This window comes from Pseudophryne corroboree, chromosome 1 (genome assembly GCF_028390025.1).
Source record: "Pseudophryne corroboree isolate aPseCor3 chromosome 1, aPseCor3.hap2, whole genome shotgun sequence".
NCBI classification, from domain to species: domain Eukaryota; kingdom Metazoa; phylum Chordata; class Amphibia; order Anura; family Myobatrachidae; genus Pseudophryne; species Pseudophryne corroboree.
Window position 1 is genome coordinate 149,530,602 of NC_086444.1, and position 21,698 is coordinate 149,552,299.

Consider the following 21,698-nt stretch of genomic DNA (forward strand, 5'->3'; position numbering starts at 1 on the left):
CTGCGGAAGCAAGGTGTCACTATTATCGCGTACTTGGACGATCTCCTCATAAAAGCGAGATCAAGAGAGCAGTTGCTGAACAGCGTATCACTTTCTCTGGAAGTGTAACGGCAACACGGCTGGATTCTATATATTCCAAAGTCGCTGTGGGTTCTTACAGCTCATCTGCTTCTCCTAGGCATGATCCTAGACACAGACCAGAAAAGGGGTTATCTCCCGATAGAGAGAGCTCAGGAGCTCGTGACACTGGTCAGGAATCTATTAAAACCAAAACGGGGGTCAGTGCATCACTGCACTCGAGTCCTGGGAAGGAGGGTGGCCTCATACGAGGCCATTCCCTTCGGCAGGTTCCATACGAGGTCCTTCCAATGGGACTTACTGGACAAATGGTCCGGATCACATCTTCAGATGCATCGGTTAATCACCCTATCCTCCAGGGCCAGGGTGTCTCTTCTGTGGTGGCTGCAGAGTGCTCATCTTCTCGAGGGCCGCAGGTTTGGCATACAGGACTGGGTCCTGGTGACCACGGATGCAAGCCTCTGCGGATGGGGGGCAGTCACTCAGGGAAGAAACTTCCAAGGGCTGTGGTCAAGTCAGGAGACTTGTCTGCACATAAATATACTGGAACTAAGGGCCATATACAACGCCCTGAGTCAAGCGGAGCCCCTGTATCGAGACCAACCAGTGCTGATTCAGTCAGACAACATCACGGCTATCGCCCATATAAACCGCCAGGGCGGCACAAGAAGCAGGGTGGCAATGGCGGAAGCCACAAAGATTCTTCGTTGGGCGGAGAATCACGTGCAAGCACTGTCAGCAGTGTTCATTCCGGGAGTGGACAACTGGGAAGCAGATTTCCTCAGCAGACACGACCTCCACCCGGGAGAGTGGGGACTTCATCAAGAAGTCTTCACACAGATTGCAAATCGATGGGAACTGCCACAGGTGGACATGATGGCGTCCCGCCTCAACAAAAAGCTAAAAAGATATTGCGCCAGGTCAAGGAACCCTCAGGCGATAGCTGTGGACGCGCTAGTGACACCGTGGGTGTTCCAGTCGGTATATGTGTTTCCTCCTCTTCCTCTCATACCAAAGGTGCTGAGAATTGTAAGAAAAAGAGGAGTGAGAACAATACTCATTGTTCCAGATTGGCCAAGAAGGACTTGGTACCCGGAACTGCAAGAAATGCGCACAGAGGACCCATGGCCTCTGCCTCTCAGACAGGACCTGCTGCAACAAGGGCCCTGTCTGTTCCAAGACTTACCGCGGCTGCGTTTGACGGCATGGCGGTTGAACGCCGGATCCTAGCGGTAAAAGGCATTCCGGATGAAGTTATTCCTACGCTGATAAAGGCTAGGAAGGACGTGACGGCAAAGCATTATCACCGTATATGGCGAAAATATGTTGCTTGGTGTGAGGCCAGGACGGCCCCTACAGAGGAATTCCAGCTGGGTCGATTCCTGCACTTCCTACAGTCAGGAGTGTCTATGGGCCTAAAATTAGGGTCCATAAGGGTCCAGATTTCGGCCCTATCCATTTTCTTTCAAAAAGAACTGGCTTCACTGCCTGAGGTTCAGACGTTTGTTAAGGGAGTGCTGCATATTCAGCCCCCTTTTGTGCCACCAGTGGCACCTTGGGATCTTAACATTGTGTTGGATTTCCTGAAATCCCACTGGTTTGAGCCACTTAAGACCGTGGAACTAAAGTATCTCACGTGGAAAGTGGTCATGCTGTTGGCCTTAGCATCGGCTAGGCGTGTGTCGGAATTGGCGGCTTTGTCATGTAAAAGCCCTATCTGATCTTCCATATGGACAGGGCAAAATTGCGGACTCGTCCCCAATTTCTCCCAAAATCATCGTTTCATTTGAACCAATCTATTGTGGTGCCTGTGGCTACTCTGGACTTGGAGGACTCCAAGTTGCTGGACGTAGTCAGGGCTTTGAAAATATATGTTTCCAGAACGGCTGGAGTCAGGAAGACTGACTCGCTGTTTATCCTGCATGCACCCAACAAGCTGGGTGCTCCTGCTTCAAATCAAACTATTGCTCGCTGGATCTGTAGCACGATTCAGCTGGCTCATTCTGCGGCTGGATTGCCGCATCCAAAATCAGTAAACGCCCATTCCACATGGAAGGTGGGCTCTTCTTGGGCGGCTGCCCGAGGGGTCTCTTCTTTACAGCTTTGCCGAGCGGCTGCTTGGTCGGGTTCAAACACCTTTGCAAAGTTCTACAAGTTTGATACCCTGGCTGAGGAGGACCTTGAGTTTGCTCATTCGGTGCTGCAGAGTCATCCGCACTCTCCCGCCCGTTTGGGAGCTTTGGTATAATCCCCATGGTCCTTACGGAGTTCCCAGCATCCACTAGGACGTTAGAGAAAATAAGAATTTACTCACCGGTAATTCTATTTCTCGTAGTCCGTAGTGGATGCTGGGCGCCCATCCCAAGTGCGGATTTTCTGCAATACGTGTATATAGTTATTGCTTAAATAAGGGTTATTGTTATGAGCCATCCGTTGAGTGAGGCTCAGTTGTTGTTCATACTGTTAACTGGGTAAGGTTATCACAAGTTGTACGGTGTGATTGGTGTGGCTGGTATGAGTCTTACCCTGGATTCCTAAAATCCTTTCCTTGTAATGTCAGCTCCCACGGGCACAGTTTCCCTAACTGAGGTCTGGAGGAGGGGCATAGAGGGAGGAGCCAGTGCACACCAGATAGTACCTAATCTTTTCTTTAGAGTGCCCAGTCTCCTGCGGAGCCCGTCTATTCCCCATGGTCCTTACGGAGTTCCCAGCATCCACTACGGACTACGAGAAATAGAATTACCGGTGAGTAAATTCTTAATTACTTTATACATGTGTATACAGCATATACGTGACCGATATAAGAATATTTATACCCCTTATGTTTTAACGAGAATATGAAAAGTTACGTTTTAATTAATTAATCCTATCAATGGAATATCAATTAATCTAAAAGAGTGCTCCAAAAAGGCAATCCCTGTCCTTTTTTTTTTTTTTTTGGCAACTGCCGATCTTTGTTTATTTACAAGGTTTAATCGTGATTGTTGGAGCACCTCCAGCGCAGGATGATTTAAATCCCAAATTACTAAGGGGAATTTTGTTAGATAGCTGGTTATTTAGTATGCAATAAGTACCAATTCTTAGGTTTCGGTGCAGGATACACTACAGGACTATAAAGCTTCACTATAAATATAATGGCAAAATGATATACATAAAGATAAATAATAACGTTATCACTGTTGTTTAGTTGCTCACCCCTGATGTATACACAGTAGGTGACATATGCTGAATTTGATGTATTGGTGTTTCAGTGTAGCAATGCTGGGAATGTCTGGCATGGAGTATACCAGTCATATTGCACCTTTATCACAATACAGTGTTTTATTACTGTTCATAACAGTGTGGATAGCCGGCCGTCAGTCTTGGGAAAGAGATGGAAAGACACTGCAGAGACTGTGATCATTGGTGGAGGATGTGTAGGGGTGAGCCTGGCCTATCACCTGGCCAAGGCTGGCATGAAAGATGTGGTTCTACTGGAGAAATCAGAGCTTACAGCTGGATCTACCTGGCATGCAGTAAGTGGGTTTCTGCACATTGCTATAATTGGTGCCCAGTCATAGGGCCTAATTCACTATGGATCACAATTGAGGCTGAAATTTCAATCTTCTCAAACCTGCCACTGCTAAAAATCACATGTGAAGAGCTGCCCAGAAAAGATAAGATGCCCACCGATGCGATCACAAATCTGGGTATTCATTAGCAGAATCGCAATGCATATGCAAAAAATCAAAATAACGAGACTGCGGTCACACCGGGCGCCATGTTTACACACCCGAAAACTACCATGAAACGCATGTGTTTTCCCAACCACTCCCCACAAACGCCATCTTACCACCCACACACAGTTACTTCCTGTCAATCAAATTGCGATCGCTTTATATTCAATAAAAGTCCGATCCATTTCGACATGCAGTTGTCGGCATGGATCCGACAACCCCTATTCAATGGACGGTCACTGCTGCACCAGGTGTGCAGACTGCGGCGGGTGGGAGCGGGACGGCTGCGGGGGGAGCAGAGATCGGTGGCCGGCGGGGGGTGACATGTCTGCGGGGGGAGGCGCTGCAGGGAGGTAGTTCTCCCTGCAGCGCCTCCCCTCCCCCCGCCTCCGCAGACATGCCCCCCCGCGCCCAGCTCCCCCCGCCGGCCGCCGATCTCTGCTCCCCTCGCGGCCCGTGGCACTGCTGGTCTCCTCACCTCAATCCCACCTGTTTTCAAGTCGGATTGAGTTTGTCGGAAAGGGGGCCAAAACCTGTTGGATTTGGTCCCCATTTCCGACAGAGGCACGTGGTTCGGCGGCGACCCACGTGTTTTCCAACAAGTCGGGAATTCCCGACTTGTCGGAAAAAATCGGCCCCTATTGTATAGGTCGGAACCCCTTCCGACCTATTTCTGTTGGAAGCTGCCGACAAGACGGCAGCTTCCGACAGTTATTGAATACAGCCATTAGGCTGCAAATGCAGTGCGATAGCATTTTCACCTTTGTGCACATGCAATGCGTTCACAGCACATGCACAGTCTGCCGGTAATCGCTCAGTGCGTGCTTTCTCACATTACCAAGTGATAGTGAATCATCCCTTAGCCACAGCCATGTAATAACTGTACGTCTGCAATGGCTTTATGCTCTAATACTCTGTACAAGCTCAGTGTTGTTCAGAGAGGTATTTCCTATAGGTGCATGTACAAGTGCCAAGTTACAGACTGACAAAGATTCCTGGCACAAATGTTTACAATCCTGCTCATGACTCTGCTACACTGTGTGTCCCTGCTGCTATTCTTAACAAAAAAAAACATTTTACCACTCTGATACCAGGGGTGCAAATGGGTAGATGGGTACACACACACATATATATATATATAGCTTATTTTGGGGCCCAACGAAGGAGGTAACACCGCATATTCACAAAGGTGCATGGCCACACCCATACACCGGCCACGCCCCCTACTACAGGAACTCTGATAGATTTACTGGTCACCTTGTTGAAACGGTATGTTAATTCTAACCCAAGAAGAGAGGTATTTAGCTTGTTTATTAAAATGTTGCAGTACATGCGAATAATTATATTATGGAACCTATAGCAACGAGTCAGATTACATAATAAAACTGACCAACATACGCTAAATCTTCACCTGCTGCTCCCAGGTATTAACAAAATCAGTAGGAATAGATTCCTAGAACATTTTCTTTGCATAATGAGAGTGTAATGAATCAAATACTGTTACCTATTTTATTTATTGATTTTCAAAAATATGTAAACTTCTTTATAACCACTGAAACACAAGCAATACAAGGAGGGGTCGAGGAAGTTGGGTTAAGGGAACAAAGGGGCAGATGTATTAACCTGGAGAAGGCATAAGGAAGTGATAAACCAGTGATATGTGCAAGGTGATAAACGCACCAGCCAATCAGCTCCAATATGTAAATTAAAAGTTAGGAGCTGATTGGCTGGTGCGTTTATCACCTTGCACATATCACTGGTTTATTACTTCCTTATGCCTTCTCCAAGTTAATACATCTACCCCAAAGGGCCCAGGTGGAGGTGTAAAGGTGTCCATACACTAGTGCGATTTGGGCCCTTTTCATCTGATTCCGACGCGTCAGGCCAAGAAATTGAATTAAAAACTGGCAAATCGCATGTGAATCCGATCCAATGCATGGTCCCGTGCTCATCGGATCGGAGCCTGTAGATCGCAAGGGCTGCACTATAGATTTCTCGGATCCGGCAGCCTTGGCTGAGATTGCATACGATACATCGTATACAAAAGGACTGCACACAATGGGGCAGATGTATTAAGCCTGGAGAAGTGATAAAGCAGTGATATGTGCAAGGTGATAATGCTCCTGTCAATTTACATATTGGAGCTGATTGGCTGGTGCGTTATCACCTTGCACTTATCACTGCTTTATCACTTCTCCAGGCTTAATACATCTGCCCCAATGTATCGTATGTGATCATCCCGGATCAGGAAGCTGCTGGGCAGTTCAAGGGCGATGTATGCAACGCAGTAATGTATGGTGACCTTTAGATACGTACAGTTAATGAGTGGGAGCAGCAGTACAGTACATACAATACAGTATATCTAAGGACAAGGGAAACCTATAACAAGCAAGCTTAAAGGCCAGTACTCACAGCCCGATTTGGGAGAGATGTGTGCTGAGCGAACCGCTCAGCGCACATCTCTCCCACCACTCAGCACAGCACGATGTGTGCTGAACGTGCGGGGGGAGACGGGGGGAGCCGCTCATTTCACCCAGCGGGTGAAGTGAGCGACCTGCTAGATTGAACCTGCATGCAATCCAATCTAGCAGCAGCGATAGCGATGTGCGGGGCTGCGCATCGCTATCGCTGTGAGGGGTACACACGGAGTGATCACTGCTTAAAATCTAAGCAATCTAGTCAGATTGCTTAGATTTTAAGCAGCGATCGCTCTGTGAGTACCCCCCTTTACAGCCTGACAGGCAAATAGACCATATCACCAGGGGTGTAAAGAGCACGCACCCCCCTCAGTAATGTACTGGTGCCAGCTAATCTATCTTACAATGAGAGGTAGAGTAGGAACAATCTAATGTTTCCATCTGAAACCTACACTGTACTTTAATAATAACCATGTAGAGAGTGTGGGACAAATTCTTTTTCCAAAGCTGAGCAATCTAATAACCTATTTTAATATGTTGTGTAACATTAACTGAAAAAAACTTCTCCTTACTTTCTATTTACTATAACTTTCAAACCCCATAGATACAATAGGTGTAAAGTCATTTCTAATAGTAAAGTAGAAGCCTATATGTATCTCTCATAGATGGTGACAATGGGATACATGCCAACTTGGTTACTTTGCATACAGTTTTAAATAAAGCTTTTGTTGTTGTTGTACAGGCTGGATTAACTACCTATTTCCACCCTGGGATTAACCTAAAGAAAATCCATTATAACAGTATCAAGCTTTATGAAGATCTGGAAGAGGAGACTGGACAGGTACAAGTAGAGAACAAATCTTTGTCACTACTGGGTGATGTATTAGCAAAATCACTAACGTGTTTCAGAAGCTACAGGTTTTTTGCCATTTTGCATCATATTGCCATGGGATATCGGTAAACAAGCCTGGGAACGCAAAATCGAATCTAAGGGGGTAATTCAGAGTTGATCGTAAATGTGCTTAATTTAGCACAACTACGATCATTTACTCCGATATGCTGGGGGACGCCCAGTACATGGCTAGTCTGCCCCTACCCCCACCCCGCACAGGTACAAAAGCATGGCATGGCAGCAATGCTTTTGTACCTGGCAAGTAGCTAGCTAACTGCTCAGCTCCTGCGCTCTGGCAGGGAGCAACCCGCCGCGTCTCGGGTCACAGCAGCTGCGTGTGACTTCGCGCAGCTGCCGTGGCCCACCCCCACAATGGTCCGGACAAGCCTCTGTTGTCCGGACCGCGCCCCGCCAATGCCGTTGTAACGCCGTTGGCACGCCCACACCCACCCCGCGACCGCCTCTGTCTTTCAATCAGGCAGAGGCAATCGCAGCCCAGAGATGTTGATAGCATCTCACTGGACTCCCGAGGTGCGCACGCGCAGTGCGCCGCTGCACGTGCACACTCCGCAAAGTAATTCAGACTGCGATCACTGCTGCTGCAGCAATCCATTCTGAATTACCCCCTAAGATTGGATTTGTCACGAATGTTTTACATTTTTGTATGACTTTCTTATTAACAAAAACAGTTTTTATTTTGCATTCCATGTTTATGCGGTTTGTAAGACACTTTCCAGTAACGTAGCGGGAAGGTAAAGATTCCCTTTAGTCTTATGGTAGGCATGTGACATGGGCTCCCAGTTGGGGCTACGGAGTACCCAGACATACTTCTACCAAGGAGGTGCCATCCTACAAGAGGGACTGTGACCATGCCATCACCTTGGTCATACTGGGCACAACATTTTTCATGCTGGCCCTGGGCATATTTCTCCTTCAGAATACATAGAGGTGTATTGCTAGTGGAGACAGCAGCTCAGAGTGTTGAGTAGGCCTGCACCTTGCCTTACACTGGGGGGGTGACAACACAGACACTTCATTGTAACACCAAGCCTCATTGGGTGCACTTACAAGTTGACGTCACTATTGTTTTCCTCTTCAGGCTGTTGGGTTCCATCAACCGGGAAGTCTCAGAATTGCTTCAACTCCAACACGAGTAGATGAATTTAAATACCAAATGACGAGGGGCCGATGGCACCCTAATCCACAGTATTTGGTGGGACCAGAGAAAGCGAAAGAGCTGTTTCCTCTACTGAACATGGATAAGGTAAGGAAGCTATTATTAGAATCCACTTTCGGGGAAATCACCGGTTACAGTAGTTAGAACAAGCTCTTCAGCTTCTGAGGATACAGTAGGTATTAGAGGATCAAAGATGCAACTCTCAATCATGGCTTCAGAAGGAATACATTTAATTACTGTTTATTTTTCCTCTATTATGTATAGCAAGCCTTAAAATGAAGATACAGAGGCAGATGTACTGCAGAGTGAGAAAAGTACCAACCAATCCGCTCCGAACTGCCATGTTACAGGCTGTGTTTGAAAAATGTCAGGAGCTGATTGGGTGGTATTCTAGGCTTAGTACATCTGGCCCAGACTATGGTAAGTGTGTTTTGGCAGATATTGTGACCAGTATATTGAATACACATTAAACTTAGTTTTTCCAATCAATCTCATTTTGATGCAATGTGATTCATGTGTGCAGTCAAGCAAAGGCACAGTACCTGAGCTTATTTATATAGGAACTCTCCAGGCAACATCCTCTGAAGATTTCTGTACTGACCTTAAGATAGCCACATACGCTACAAGGTGTGACAGGTGACCATTCAACTCTCAGACAAAGCGACTTTCCCCCCCTGCGCTGTTAATCTACATGAAGCAATAGGGCATAAATACAGTTGGCTCACGAAATAATAAAAAATAATTACTTTTAATCATAAATTATTTAAGAAATCATTAAAATAACATAACAATATAAAATACAATAGATGAAGAGAGGTGGATCATATATAAATCTGTATAATGGATATATCACTGTCCGTAATTAAACTTTACTGTCAGCTACATTTAAAGTGTCCAGCCTTTAGTAATTATCAACCGCACAGTTTGTATAGATTTATCTTGTGTAATATATCAAGCGGCACTTTATAATAAAATATTATATTCGCCACTATCGGGAGTATTATGTGTGTTCCCGGCGAGACGAGAGAGGTGTCATCAGACTCCGGAGGGCTGTATCCAGCAGCGGGACTCTGCACGCTGAGTGAGCTCCCGTCTTGTGGTTGCTGTTTATAATGTCCTCCACCTCTTAGTACAATCGCTCCTGTAGTAATGGAATACACGTCTTCGCAACCTTAAACGCTTTGCAGCGACCAGTAAGTATCCGCTTTAGGGTCCCCAACGGGTGGCTTTTGCGCGTTTCGCTCCGCCCAGGCAACGAGCATTTTCCGTGGCAATGAGCACGGATCCCAGAGCATAAAACCCCTGGGAAAAAGCATGACACAACATGTAAAACACCTGGCTCCGCGCATGAAACCCCTGGCAATGCGCAAGAAACCCCTGGTAACGCGCAGGTAAAAAAATAAAACCTGCCCTGGGAGGAGTGGCCAAATACCCAAAACCCGCCACTGAAACTGTTAACGCTTGTGTGCGCTGTGCGCCGGTGTCTGACGTTAGACACAGGCGCCGCTCAGCGCGCATAGCGCACACGAGTTCAAAGACAATGCTGCTCAGGGCCGGCTCCGGGTTCGAATATGGCGGCGCCAGTGCGCGGCGCCCATTAAGAGTGGCGCCCTGCGCGGCCACTCTATTCGAACATGCCTGGAGCCGGCCCTGCCTGTGGCGAGCACCTCAGTCTGAGCCACAGGCCATACTGAGTTTTTCATCTTGTGGGATGAGATATTTAAATTAGTGTCCAGGGTTGGAGGCAGCACATTCAGGGGGTTCTCCAATGTAATAAGCATGTATATGTACATGCCCTCCTACATGACCCATTCCAGGAGTAACAAAATGCTCTGTTCCTGGACTTCCTCGCCAGTGGCAGTTGCAGAGGTGAGGCTGCAGCACAGTCCAAGATTCGACTAGGGGAGCCACATCTACTGCCACTGCAAACACTGCCAAACATCGCCTGCCGGCAGTAGGTGGGGCTCCCCTATTTAAATTTTGAACTGTGCTGTAGCCCCTCCTCTGCAACTGCCACTGGCAAGGACATCCAGAAACAGAGCAATTTGTCCCTCCTGGAATGGGTCATGTTGGAGGATATGTATGTGATACTTGGGGGTGAAGGAGCCTTGTACACTGGGTCAACGTACATTTTCAAATGGTTCAGCAATTCCCCAAACAGTCATTATACACTGGAGCCATACCCAAACCAAGGGTCCCATTTATTAACAGTGCTGATGAATTATTGTTTTTATTTTCTGAAACCTGCACATGCACCGTCAGTATGTCTTTCAGGCACATGCGCATTCTTATCTGTGCGGACCAATGAGTATAATTAAAGCCTCAGACAACTGGAAACTCTTCCTGTACTGAGGCAGTTGCCATGGAAACACTGTGGCCGCTAGGCATTATGGGTATCGACCCAGATGCCGGAGGGGGCCGCTGGTACTGCAGCGCAGGTGGGCGCTCATTAACAGATGCTCACACCTGGCAAATTGTAATTATGATAACGAGCAGTAAGTGACAATTACCTCTTTTTGTTAAATCCAGAACCATCACACAACTTCTAATGGGCATATGAAGTGTAAATCGTGCTGCCTTTAAAACAGCGCTATCTAGAATGACGAATGGCTGCAATCTGTAAATAACGTCCACAACGAGTTTATAATGCATTAAATTATTGATAACTGGTGGCCAAAAAAAGGCATTTGAGTCTGATTATGATAATACTTATTAAATGATGATGCTAATTAAGTGGTTAGTATGAAATCTTTCTACTCTGTACAGTCCACACATATCCTCACATGTCTTCTCATTCTATGCAATAGATAGCACCTTTCCTTGTGTACACATGCCTATTTCCCTATAGATTGTAAGCTTGCGAGCAGGGCCTTCCTACCTCTGACTGTTTGTTATCACCCAGTTTGTTATTGTTATTTCAAATTGTAAAGCGCAACGGAATTTGCTGCGCTATATAAGAAACTGTTAATAAATAATAATACTTTATTTTGTATAATTCAGCATCTTTTTCTTTATATACAATATTTTCCACATTTTATGTTCATTGTCATAATATTTCTCTATTAACTTAGTACTTGGCTCATGTAGAACTTTTCAAAATATTGGTAGACTTTTTATTTTCTAAATATGCCAGTATTCTTTCCTGTAGGTTCTAGCTGGATTATATAATCCGGGAGATGGACACATTGACCCGTATTCGCTGACCATGGCCTTTGCCGCAGGTGCCCGAAAATATGGTGCCCAGCTCTATTTCCCAGCACAGGTGACGGCTCTAACACCTCGTCCTGATGGCACATGGAACGTGGAAACCCCTCATGGAACAATTCAAGCAAAAAGGATTGTGAATGCGACAGGTAGGAGGAAATAGAATATGTAGTCCGTCATAAACAGGTTTATTTTACCTACCTCAAGAAAATCATTCCTTGTGGTTTTTTTTTTTTTTTTTTTTAGAAAAATGTTACATTTCCATTCCACATACTATCCGTACTCTTTATCTATTCACACTGTTAAAAGTTTTATAATCTCAGTGCTGTCAGATTCTTGATATTAAAGCCAGAGACGGGTGTGGATCATTGGGTCAATAGGTCGACCCCATATGGTCGACAGGGTCAAAAGGTCTACATGTTAAAGGTTTCCACTTGATAAGGTGGACACAATTAAAGTCGACATGGAAATAGTTGAGACAAAAAAGGTTGACACTTTTTAAAATGTGGTTTTTGTTTTTGTTTTTTTTGGTATCCGTTTCAATGTTAAATGACATGTAACCCCAATTATGTACCACGTCCCCATGCCGTGCTTTAGGCAAGGTGTCTCGCTGCACTCGGCACAGGTTACTATTCCCAATCATAGTGCACGTGGATGTAAAGGATGAAAAAAATGAAGACAAACAAATTTGTGTCGACCTAGTGCATGTTAACCATATGGGTTGATCTATTGACTGTCGACCTAATACTGGTCGACCTATCAACCGGATACTGCCAGAGACTGAAACGGGGAGAGAATTCAAACACAGAAAAATGATTTTGAGGGGGGCGTGGCTTGGCAGCCATTGAGGTGAGACAGCATTTGTGTGAGCTCCTGCTGTAAAGCCCTAAACTACATCTATACTGGGGCTTTATCCTGCTACACTGGTCCCCTGTGTGTCTCCTCAGCACCTGGACACCTTCCTTGCTGCGGGACTCGGGTTCGCGGCGCCAGGAGGGGTCTCCTACCCCTCTGCGGTTTGCGGCCTGTCCCTTCTACTGAAGCCGGGGACTCCATTTCCCCCTCCACCCCGCCGGTGATACCCGTGGTGCGACCGGGCACTTTCCCTGCTCCGCCGCGCGATCACCTCTACCGCGGGGCTCACGGAGACTGTCCCCGTGCTCTGATCCTGCTGTCTGCCAGCGTCTCCTGTGATCTGCACAGCCGCACGCGGTCGCTGACGCGGCTACAGACTCATCTGGCGGCGTCTGATATTGCCGTGGCTATCACCCGCTTGCGGGGGGACACCTCCTACTGCCCCTGTCTATCTCCTATACCCGGAGTCGCTGAGGCCCTCTGTGGCCGGACGGAGCCGCGCGGCGCCCATTTTGGAGGAGCTTCCCCTGTCTGCTCCCGGAGTGTGAGGTCACCTTGTAGAAGCACTCCACGGGGTCCTGGCGGCAAGGCTGTGTGTGGATGCTGGGCTTTCGGGGGGGGAGTGATTGCTTGGTGCACCATACCCGCTTCTGCCCACCCTGGAGAGCTGCTCTCCGGACGCTGCATAGTCCCTGCTCTCCCCGAGGCCACCAGCCCCTGCCGTCACACGCTACCTGCTGGTCGTTCTGGGGAAGGAAGGCCTCTGGAGCCGAATTATACACGCCGGCTCCTGGCGCCACACGCTGCTTGCCGGCGGAACTGACTGGGGACAAGTTCCAGTGCCGCACTACAGCAGCCGGCTCCTGGGGACACTCACGGATGATCAGGTACAATAGTGGGACCACCAACCCTTGTCCCTCCTCCCGACGCTGTCCGGTTCTTGCTCTCCCCACCCCTGGAGTCACGCTGCAGTCACTTGCTTCAAATGCCGCTGGTTATCTGTTAACAGCCTTGGGGAGGTTGTGATAGGGTCACTGGACCTCATCTCCCCCTCTGCACTATCTAGGATGCTGGCCTAGCAATACCATTTGTCCTACCTGGACCGTGATAGTTTTTTATGTATACTTTTCCCTTTTCTACTTAACGTACATCCAACAAACAGCGTCTGTGTCTCTTTTTACATTTGTGATACCCTGCCTACCCTCTTCATTCTTCTATAATGGCGCAAAGAAACTAGAAAAACACGCAGGCCCCTACTAATTTTTTGGAACAAAAATCTAAGGGCCCCCCGACTCCTGCATTGCTCACGGACTCTCCTTCCTCCCCCTGTTCATCGGAGACGGGTATTGACACACAGATCCAAGCAGTCATGACCAGTTTACTTGAAGGGGTACAATCCGCCTTTAAGCAAGAACTCTCCACGGCTATTGCCGAGTTCAAGTCTGATCTCACGGCCCTTGGTAATCGTACAGACGCTCTTGAATCTAAGACGGACGACCTTTGCCGCTCTCAACAACGTCTCGATTCGGAACTTTCTAGATTCCATGATGAGCTGAAGGACCTCAAAGAATGTCAATAAGATCAAGAGCAGAGGTTCTCAAACTTGGTCCTCTGGGGCACACACAGTGCATGTTTTGCAGGTAACCCAGCAGGTGCACAGGTGTATTAATTACTCACTGACACATTTTAAAAGGTCCACAGGTGGAGCTAATTATTTCACTTGCGATTCTGTGAGGAGACCTGCAAAACATGCACTGTGTGTGCCCCCGAGGACCGAGTTTGAGAACCTCTGATCAAGAGAATCGCTCCCGTAGTAACAATCTGCGCATCCGCAATGTGGCGGAATCAGTCCTTGGCTCTGCTCTACCGTCCTTTCTGAGACTTTTTCCAACACGTCTTACCTGACCTCTCAGATGCCGACTGTCTTTGTGATAGAGCCCACAGAGCGCTCCGAGCGAAACCTGCTCCGACACAACCGCCCAAGGATGTTGAAGTTCGTTTACATTATTTTCATTCAAAGGAACGTATTCTGAGGTCACTACGAGACTCTCCAGTGATCGATTTCTGAGATATGCAATTGCAAGTTTTTCAGGATCTAGCCCCCTCCACCATTCAAAAGAGACGGGACCTCCAACCTGTTACTAGGATTCTATGCCAACATCAAATACGATATAGATGGGGATTTCCTTTCATGCTACAGGTTACAGTGAACAATTCCACTCACTCCGTAAAAACCCTATCTCAAGGTCAAGATCTGTTGGCTAAACTTGGTCTCCTCCCTATACCGCCCTCTGATGGTGGGACTGCCTCTTCTTCTGGGCTGCGACGCTCCCAGATCCCACCGCCTGAATGGACGAGGGTAACTAGTCATCGCAATGACACAAATGACCCTCCTTGATTTTGGGTTTTTTGTTTTTTTTTAGCTATAATTGAATAAGTCCCCAACACTGTAGGGTTGTGTCTCCTGATAGGAGGAGACTCTTACTATCATCTTACTTCTCTTAAAATGCATGTCATAGGTTCTCATATTGTTCACCAAGCTTTAATGTTTGTTAAATGTTCCGCCTAGTTTTGTACTACTGCGCTGAGCTTATCTTGTTTACCCTTTCTCCCCCTCTTCCACCCTCCCCCCCCCCCCCCCCCCCCCCCACCTCTTCTTCTTTTTTTTTTTTTTGTTGTTGTTGGATATGACACAGTACGCTTTTTGTTTTTTGTTTTTCATATACTGGGTTACGTAATTGAATTTTCGGCTCCAGCCGACTCAACTGTTGCGGTCCAGAGGGACCTGTTTCTTCTGTATTGGTTTGCTGTTCCCACTACCCCCGTGCTCCCTTTTATTTGTTACTTCAAAATATAATGTTTCACATTCGTGTAGCGGTCCTTGATTGGGACCCTATAATTCAGGGTTTTCTCCCGTATGAGTTCTCTATCACTTTCTCCTTTCCTACATCTCTGATTCTTGTTTCTTGCTGTTTCTCTTCTTCTTCTTTACTTTTCCTTCTTCCCCGGGTTGGGTTTCCACTGCTCCTCCTTTATTCTTTGGTATCACATGGCGCTTAAACTGTTTTCTATAAATGTTAATGGGCTTAATTCTCCCAAGAAACGTACAGTGATGTTATCCGCCTGTCGGAGAGAGAAGGCGGATATAGTTTTCCCAGGGCCGGTTCTAGACCTTGTGGCTCCCAGTGCGAACTTTTCCTCTGGCGCCCCCCCCCCCCCCCCGGCGCCCCCCATTCAAAACAGGGACAGTGCATGCCAAATAGGGGCGTGACTTAATGATGAAGGGGCGTGGCCACAAAATTGCACCAATTCACAGTACACCTCACAGTGGTGTCCAACAGTCCCATTACCACAGAGTAGTACCCCTTACACACATTATGCCATGTTAGAGCCCTTTGCACACATTACTCCACAGTACAGCAGAGCACCTTATACATATTTCACCAGGTAGAGCAAATCGGAGAGTGCTCAGTTACTGGCTGCTTCTGCGTGTAGCCCACACATGCTGGACAGCTTTATTCTGTCACTGCAATGTAGCTCTGAGCTAGGACACGGCACTCTCACACACCTAACTCCCTGCACATGTTACATCTGCCCCCCTGCAGTACAGCATGGTGTTACCCAGGAGCTCAGTTACTGGCTGCTTCTGCATGTAGCCCACACATGCTGGGCAGCCTTATTCTCACACTGCAATGTAGCTCTGAACTAGGATATTCCCCCTCCCACACCTAACTCTCTGCACATGTTACATCTGCTACCCTTCAGTGCAGCATGTGGTTTGGTTACCCAAGTGCTCAGTTACTGGCTGCTTCTGCATGTAGCCCACACATGCTGGACAGCTTTATAAAGTAGTAGTTGTTACATGGTCCCAGTGGTGGTGGCAGAGGTAAATAAATAACAGCTCACAGAAAGCTGAGATTTAATAGAAGAAAAGTACTTCACTTCATATATCACTGTTTCCTCACCTGTCTTGCAGTTTTACAATGATGGAACTTGTTAAAAGACAGTGCAGGAACAAGCCGCCCTGATTATGCTGTGCTGTGCCGCCCGCCGCCCTGATCATGCCGTGCCGCTGGCTGACCGCTGTGCCGCCCGCCACCCTGATCATGCCGTGCCTCCCGCCTCAAGCGTGCCCTTATCAGCGCTGCCGCTCGCCTCCTTCCTCGATGCGGTGCGCGATGACGTCATCGCGCACTGTGCGACGGTGCGCAATGCATCATGGGAAAGTGGGCGGAAGGGAGGGAGGGTCAGCGCTGACTGCGCTGTGCTCAGTCAGGACTACAGTAACATGGCGGCGCCCGTTAGGATGCAGCAGCGCCCTCGTAGATGCGGCGCCCCGGGCAAAAGTACTGCTTGCCCGGGGCAAGATCCGCTCCTGAGTTTTCCTTCAGGAGACCCATTTCACCGGTACACACTCTCAACTTCATGGTAAGCTATTCCCCCCCAACCTTTTTTTGCCTCTGCTGACTGTAAGAAGAGGGGGGTAGCTATACTGATCCACCGTAACATTCCATTTGTACATACTACGACCATAGCTGATCCTGACGGCCAATACCTCATTGTGATTGGTACGCTTCGCACTGAAATTCTAACACTTGTGTCTGTATATGCCCCTAATCAAGATCAATCCCGTTTTTTCCGCACTAGAGTAGCGCAGGGCCACATTATTTTAGGCGGGGACTTTAATACTGTGATTGATCCTTCCTTAGATAAATCTACTCCCAAAAATGAGAAGGAAGCATCTCCGACTGAAGCCGCCCTCACATTAATATCCTTCCTCACACAGCTTGATTTACGAGACACCTGGCGTCTTAAACACTCCAATGCTAGAGATTATACTCACTTTTCTGCGCCTCATCAACATTACTCTCGAAAAGATATGATACTTGTGTCTCACTCACTCTCAACATTGATTTTTGACACAGGCATCACTCCCTGTTCATGGACGGACCATGCGGGGGTTTATATCCTGGTAGATTTCTATAGAACCACTAATAAGACCCGTACATGGCGTCTTGATGATACCCTTCTTTCACACCCCTCCACTCTCTCAGACACTAAACTGAATCTGAATTTTTTTTGTTGAGGAAAACGCCTCTCCAGAAGTCTCTCCTAGTTTAGTTTGGGAGGCACATAAAGCCACTATTCACGGTCATTTTATGTCCAAGGCCTCAGCCATACGTAAGAAAGCAGCACAGGAAGTTTCCTCATTGGAATCTCAAATTTCTGCGCTTTTAACCCAACATAAAACTGCTCCATGTGACTCCCTACTCTCCCAGATAAATACCCTCAAGGGTCAGTTAAATACCCTTTTATCGCGAAGAGCGGCAGCTATACTACAGAAGCTCCACCAAAAATTTTACGACAAAGCAGATAAATTAGATAGTCTCTTAGCCAATAAATTAAGAGGTAAGCGAGCTATGGGATCGATAGAAAAACTACACTCTACTATGTTAAACGCACTTACTTATGATCCTAAATTGATGGTGGAGGAATTTCGGAACTATTATAGCTCCTCATATAATCTCCCTGCCCCCCCTCTTCCCTCCGATGGTGCATGTTCATACTTATCTGATACCCCTTGCCATGTCTGACAGAGCAGCAGATTTCTCTTCTTAATGCGGATATCTCGCTGGAAGAGATGGTTGCCGCTATCAAATCTATGCGGTCTTTGGCTGCACCTGGCCCAGATGGCTTTACCGCTCAGTATTACAAAACATTCCATACGGAATTGGCTCCTTACCTTTCCTCGCTCTTTAATAGAGTTCTAGTGGGAGCTTCATTTGCGCCAGCGACGGTGCAAGCCGACATTATTGTGATTCCGAAGCCGGAAAAGGATCCAACGCAATGTTCGAACTATCGCCCGATCTCATTGCTGAACGTGGATCTTAAGATTTACGCTAAAATCTTAGCCAACCGCTTGGCTCCCCTACTCACACAATTGATACATCCGGACCAAGTAGGCTTCATCTCTGGCCGCCAGGCCTCCGATAATACCAGGAGAGCCATAGATTTGATTTACTCTATCCATAAACAAAAGCTACCCTCGTTGTTGCTAGCACTGGATGCCGAGAAAGCTTTTGACAGAATTTCCTGGCCCTTTGCTTTTTCAGTGTTCCGGAGGATGGGCTTTTCTGGCAAATTCCTAGATGGTGTTTCGGCGCTTTACAGATCCCCTACTGCCACGGTTTCTGTTAATCGCCTCACCTCTTCCACGTTTGGTATCACTAACGGCACCAGGGATGCCCGCTCTCCCCATTGCTATTTGCCTTGGTCATGGAACCGCTGGCAGCAAGGATCCGAGCTAATACAGATATAGCTGGAGTGCGGGTAGGCCCTTCTGAACATAAAATTGCGCTATACGCTGACGATGTCCTAATATCTTTGGGATCCCCATCTCAGTCGATACAGCCGCTCCTTTCTGAGATAGACCTCTACTCTAAACATTCAGGTTATAAACTTTATACAGGTAAGACTGAAGTATTGAATTTTTATATCCCCGGACTGACTAATCTCTCTTTAGAGAATTCCTTTCCATTTCAATGGCACAGGCAAAAGATTAAATACTTAGAAAAATACCTAACGCATAGCCATCATCAACTTTACCAAGCTAATTTCCCTAGGCTTTTAGATCGAATAAAGTCAGACTTGTCTTCTTGGACTAGCCTCTTTTTATCTCCTGGATAGGTAAGGTAATCTCAGTGAAAATGAATGTGCTCCCTCGGATACTTTACCTATTCCAGACCCTTCCGATATTTATTCCTCCATCTGTTTTTAAATTCTTACAATTTCACACGTCACAATTCATATGGGCTAATAAGCGTCCCCGGGTACCATTGAAACTTTTACAGCGCCCCACATATAGTGGTGGTCTAGACATCCCAGACTTTAGAAGATACTATTTAGCCACACAGCTCTCGCACTGCGTACAATGGTGTAACCCCGAATCTCGCAGAGTCTGGGTATCTATAGAAGCCGCCGAACTAGGTCTCTCTACTATCTCTTCTCTTCTCTGGCTTTCGAAACCCTCCCGCCCTAGAAATGTAGCATCCCACCCCATAGTTTACCGCTCACTAACGGTTTGGGACTTTGCCAATAGGAAATACGGCTTGGCCCCAGCCCCATCCCCTATCATCCCAATATTACACAACCCTGCATTCCCTCCTGGTACAAATAGATAATTGTTTGCTCCTTGGCAGGACAGAGGTATCTTATATCTGAATGATATCACCAGGGATACTAGTTTTCCTCAATTTACTCAGATTCAGGAAAACATTGATATTCCCTCCAGATATTTTTATCAGTTTTTACAACTCGGACACTTTCATTCCTCTCTGGGCCGCGTCCTCTCTAGCAGACCCCTGACCACGTTTGAGACTATGTGTCTCAGACGTCACTCAACCAAGGGCCTTATTTCCCTTTTATATACTACTCTCACTGGGGACACTCCCTCTCAGCATGATCCTCATGAGAGAGCATGGGAAACAGACCTAGGCTCGGCTTTAGCTGACGAGGAATGGTCTGAAGCCTGGGATAACGCGGCGTCAAGTTCCATCTGCGTTAGAATCAAAGAGAATGTTTATAAATTACTATACAGATGGTATTATGTACCATCTCGTCTGAGCAAAATGTACCCGGACACGTCGGATAGGTATGTGGCGCAGAGGGCTCTTTCCTACACATATGGTGGTCATGTCCTAAAATAGTGCATATGTGGAGGGAAGTGATTAATTTTATTTCTAGCTTACTGCAGATTCCTATTCCTTCCGACCCTAAATACATTCTCCTCCCCTTAAGCTTGCCAACGCTAACAAAATTTCAAAATAAACTGTTGCGTCATATAGTCTCTGCAACGACATGTCAACTAGCTGCAGATTGGAAAAACCCTATCCCACCTTCCATGCAGTCTATAATTGCCCGTATCTGGTACGTTTACCGCATGGACTACATGACCAGCGTCATAAACCGCTCCTCTAAGTCATTCGATAAAATATGGAGCCCATGGCTGGCCTTCCAGCATGCCCCTTCACCTTTTAACTTGTGATGCCTCGTACTATATTTGATGGGACCCTCCTGGGGACTCTACCCTATCCTATTTTGTTTACTTCTCTCTTTTTTTTTTTTTTTTTTCTTTTTTTTTTTTTTTTCTTCTTCTCTGTCTTTCTTTCTTTTCGAATTCTTTCTATTTTTACTTATCAATGTTAGTCAGTTAGCTGCGCTACTGACTGCCACCTTTTCTGTTTTATACTACCCGCTCTCTGGGTCAAAAATGGATCACTGTTCTTTTTGGTTATTTTTATAAATACCAACTATTATACTGTATTTGCAAACGTAATATGCTGTAACCACTGTTTGTTGGTATCGGTTTGTTTTTGTGATCCCATGAATAAAAATTATTAGAAAAAAAGAAAAAGAAAAATGAGTTTGAAGTTAATTTAGTAATTGTGGTTCTAGAGATAGTAGATCGAACACTTATGGCATGAGGACTCTAAAGTCTAGATGCCAAGGGTAGGTCCACCAAATGTACTCTCCTTGTGCATCTCTCCTTGGAGCAACCACCGAGTTAAATAGTAGTAGATAAAACATAACACACTGGTGTATTACCCCCCCTTTATAGTACACAATTGTAAGTATAAGGTTTCTGCTCATTCTGACTGAACTCGACATCTGTGAAACATTCTGAAGGACATCAGACAAAAAGCCTGCTACATTTTGTATAAGAAGGACAATTCAGTTTTCCCTGCCAAGTGAACGTTTCTCTGTAACAAATGGGAGCGTTCCAAAAAATGTGCTTAAGTGAACAGTACTGTTCTGAGAACCAGACCCTGAGATATTGTTGGTTGTACTAAGATGAACCCAACAACATAGAGCAGGATTATGTAACATCACTGTCTGGCTGACTGCTAGCACATTTGACTTTATTACTTATTAAGCCACAGTTTTGGACAAATTACAGTCTTTTCAACGGTTAGTAGATGCCTTTTTTTCTATTTTTATTTTTAAGTCAATCACTTTTTAAATAAAGTTTATTCCCTTCCATTTTCAATCCAATCTATAAGTCCCCAGATGCTGGAAGCGCCTAGAACAGTGGTTCCCGAACTTGGTCCTCAAGGACCCCCAACAGTTCAAGTTTTCCAGTCCGCCGCGCAGAATCACAAGTGAAATAATTTGCTACACCTGTGGATCTTTTAAAATGTATCAGTGAGTAATGAATACACCTGTGCACCTGCTAAGTGACTTGGGAAACGTGACCTGGTTGAGGGCCTGAGGACCAAGTTTGGGAACCACTGACCTAGAGGGGCACAAGACCTGATGCAGGGTGTTGTAAAAGATGCATTATCCAATTAACTCTATTTTTG

General features: G+C 46.5%; 1 protein-coding gene across 1 annotated transcript in view; it reads left to right on the forward strand.

Moving 5' to 3' along the window:
* The window catches only part of DMGDH (dimethylglycine dehydrogenase), a 122,910-nt gene that overhangs the window by 14,288 nt on the left and 86,924 nt on the right, over positions 1-21,698 (forward strand). Inside the window, exons 2-5 of the mRNA XM_063963544.1 lie at positions 3,419-3,593; positions 6,954-7,052; positions 8,203-8,367; positions 11,429-11,633. Of these exons, the coding sequence (XP_063819614.1) occupies positions 3,419-3,593; positions 6,954-7,052; positions 8,203-8,367; positions 11,429-11,633 (644 nt within the window). The remainder of the gene's footprint in view (positions 1-3,418; positions 3,594-6,953; positions 7,053-8,202; positions 8,368-11,428; positions 11,634-21,698) is intronic.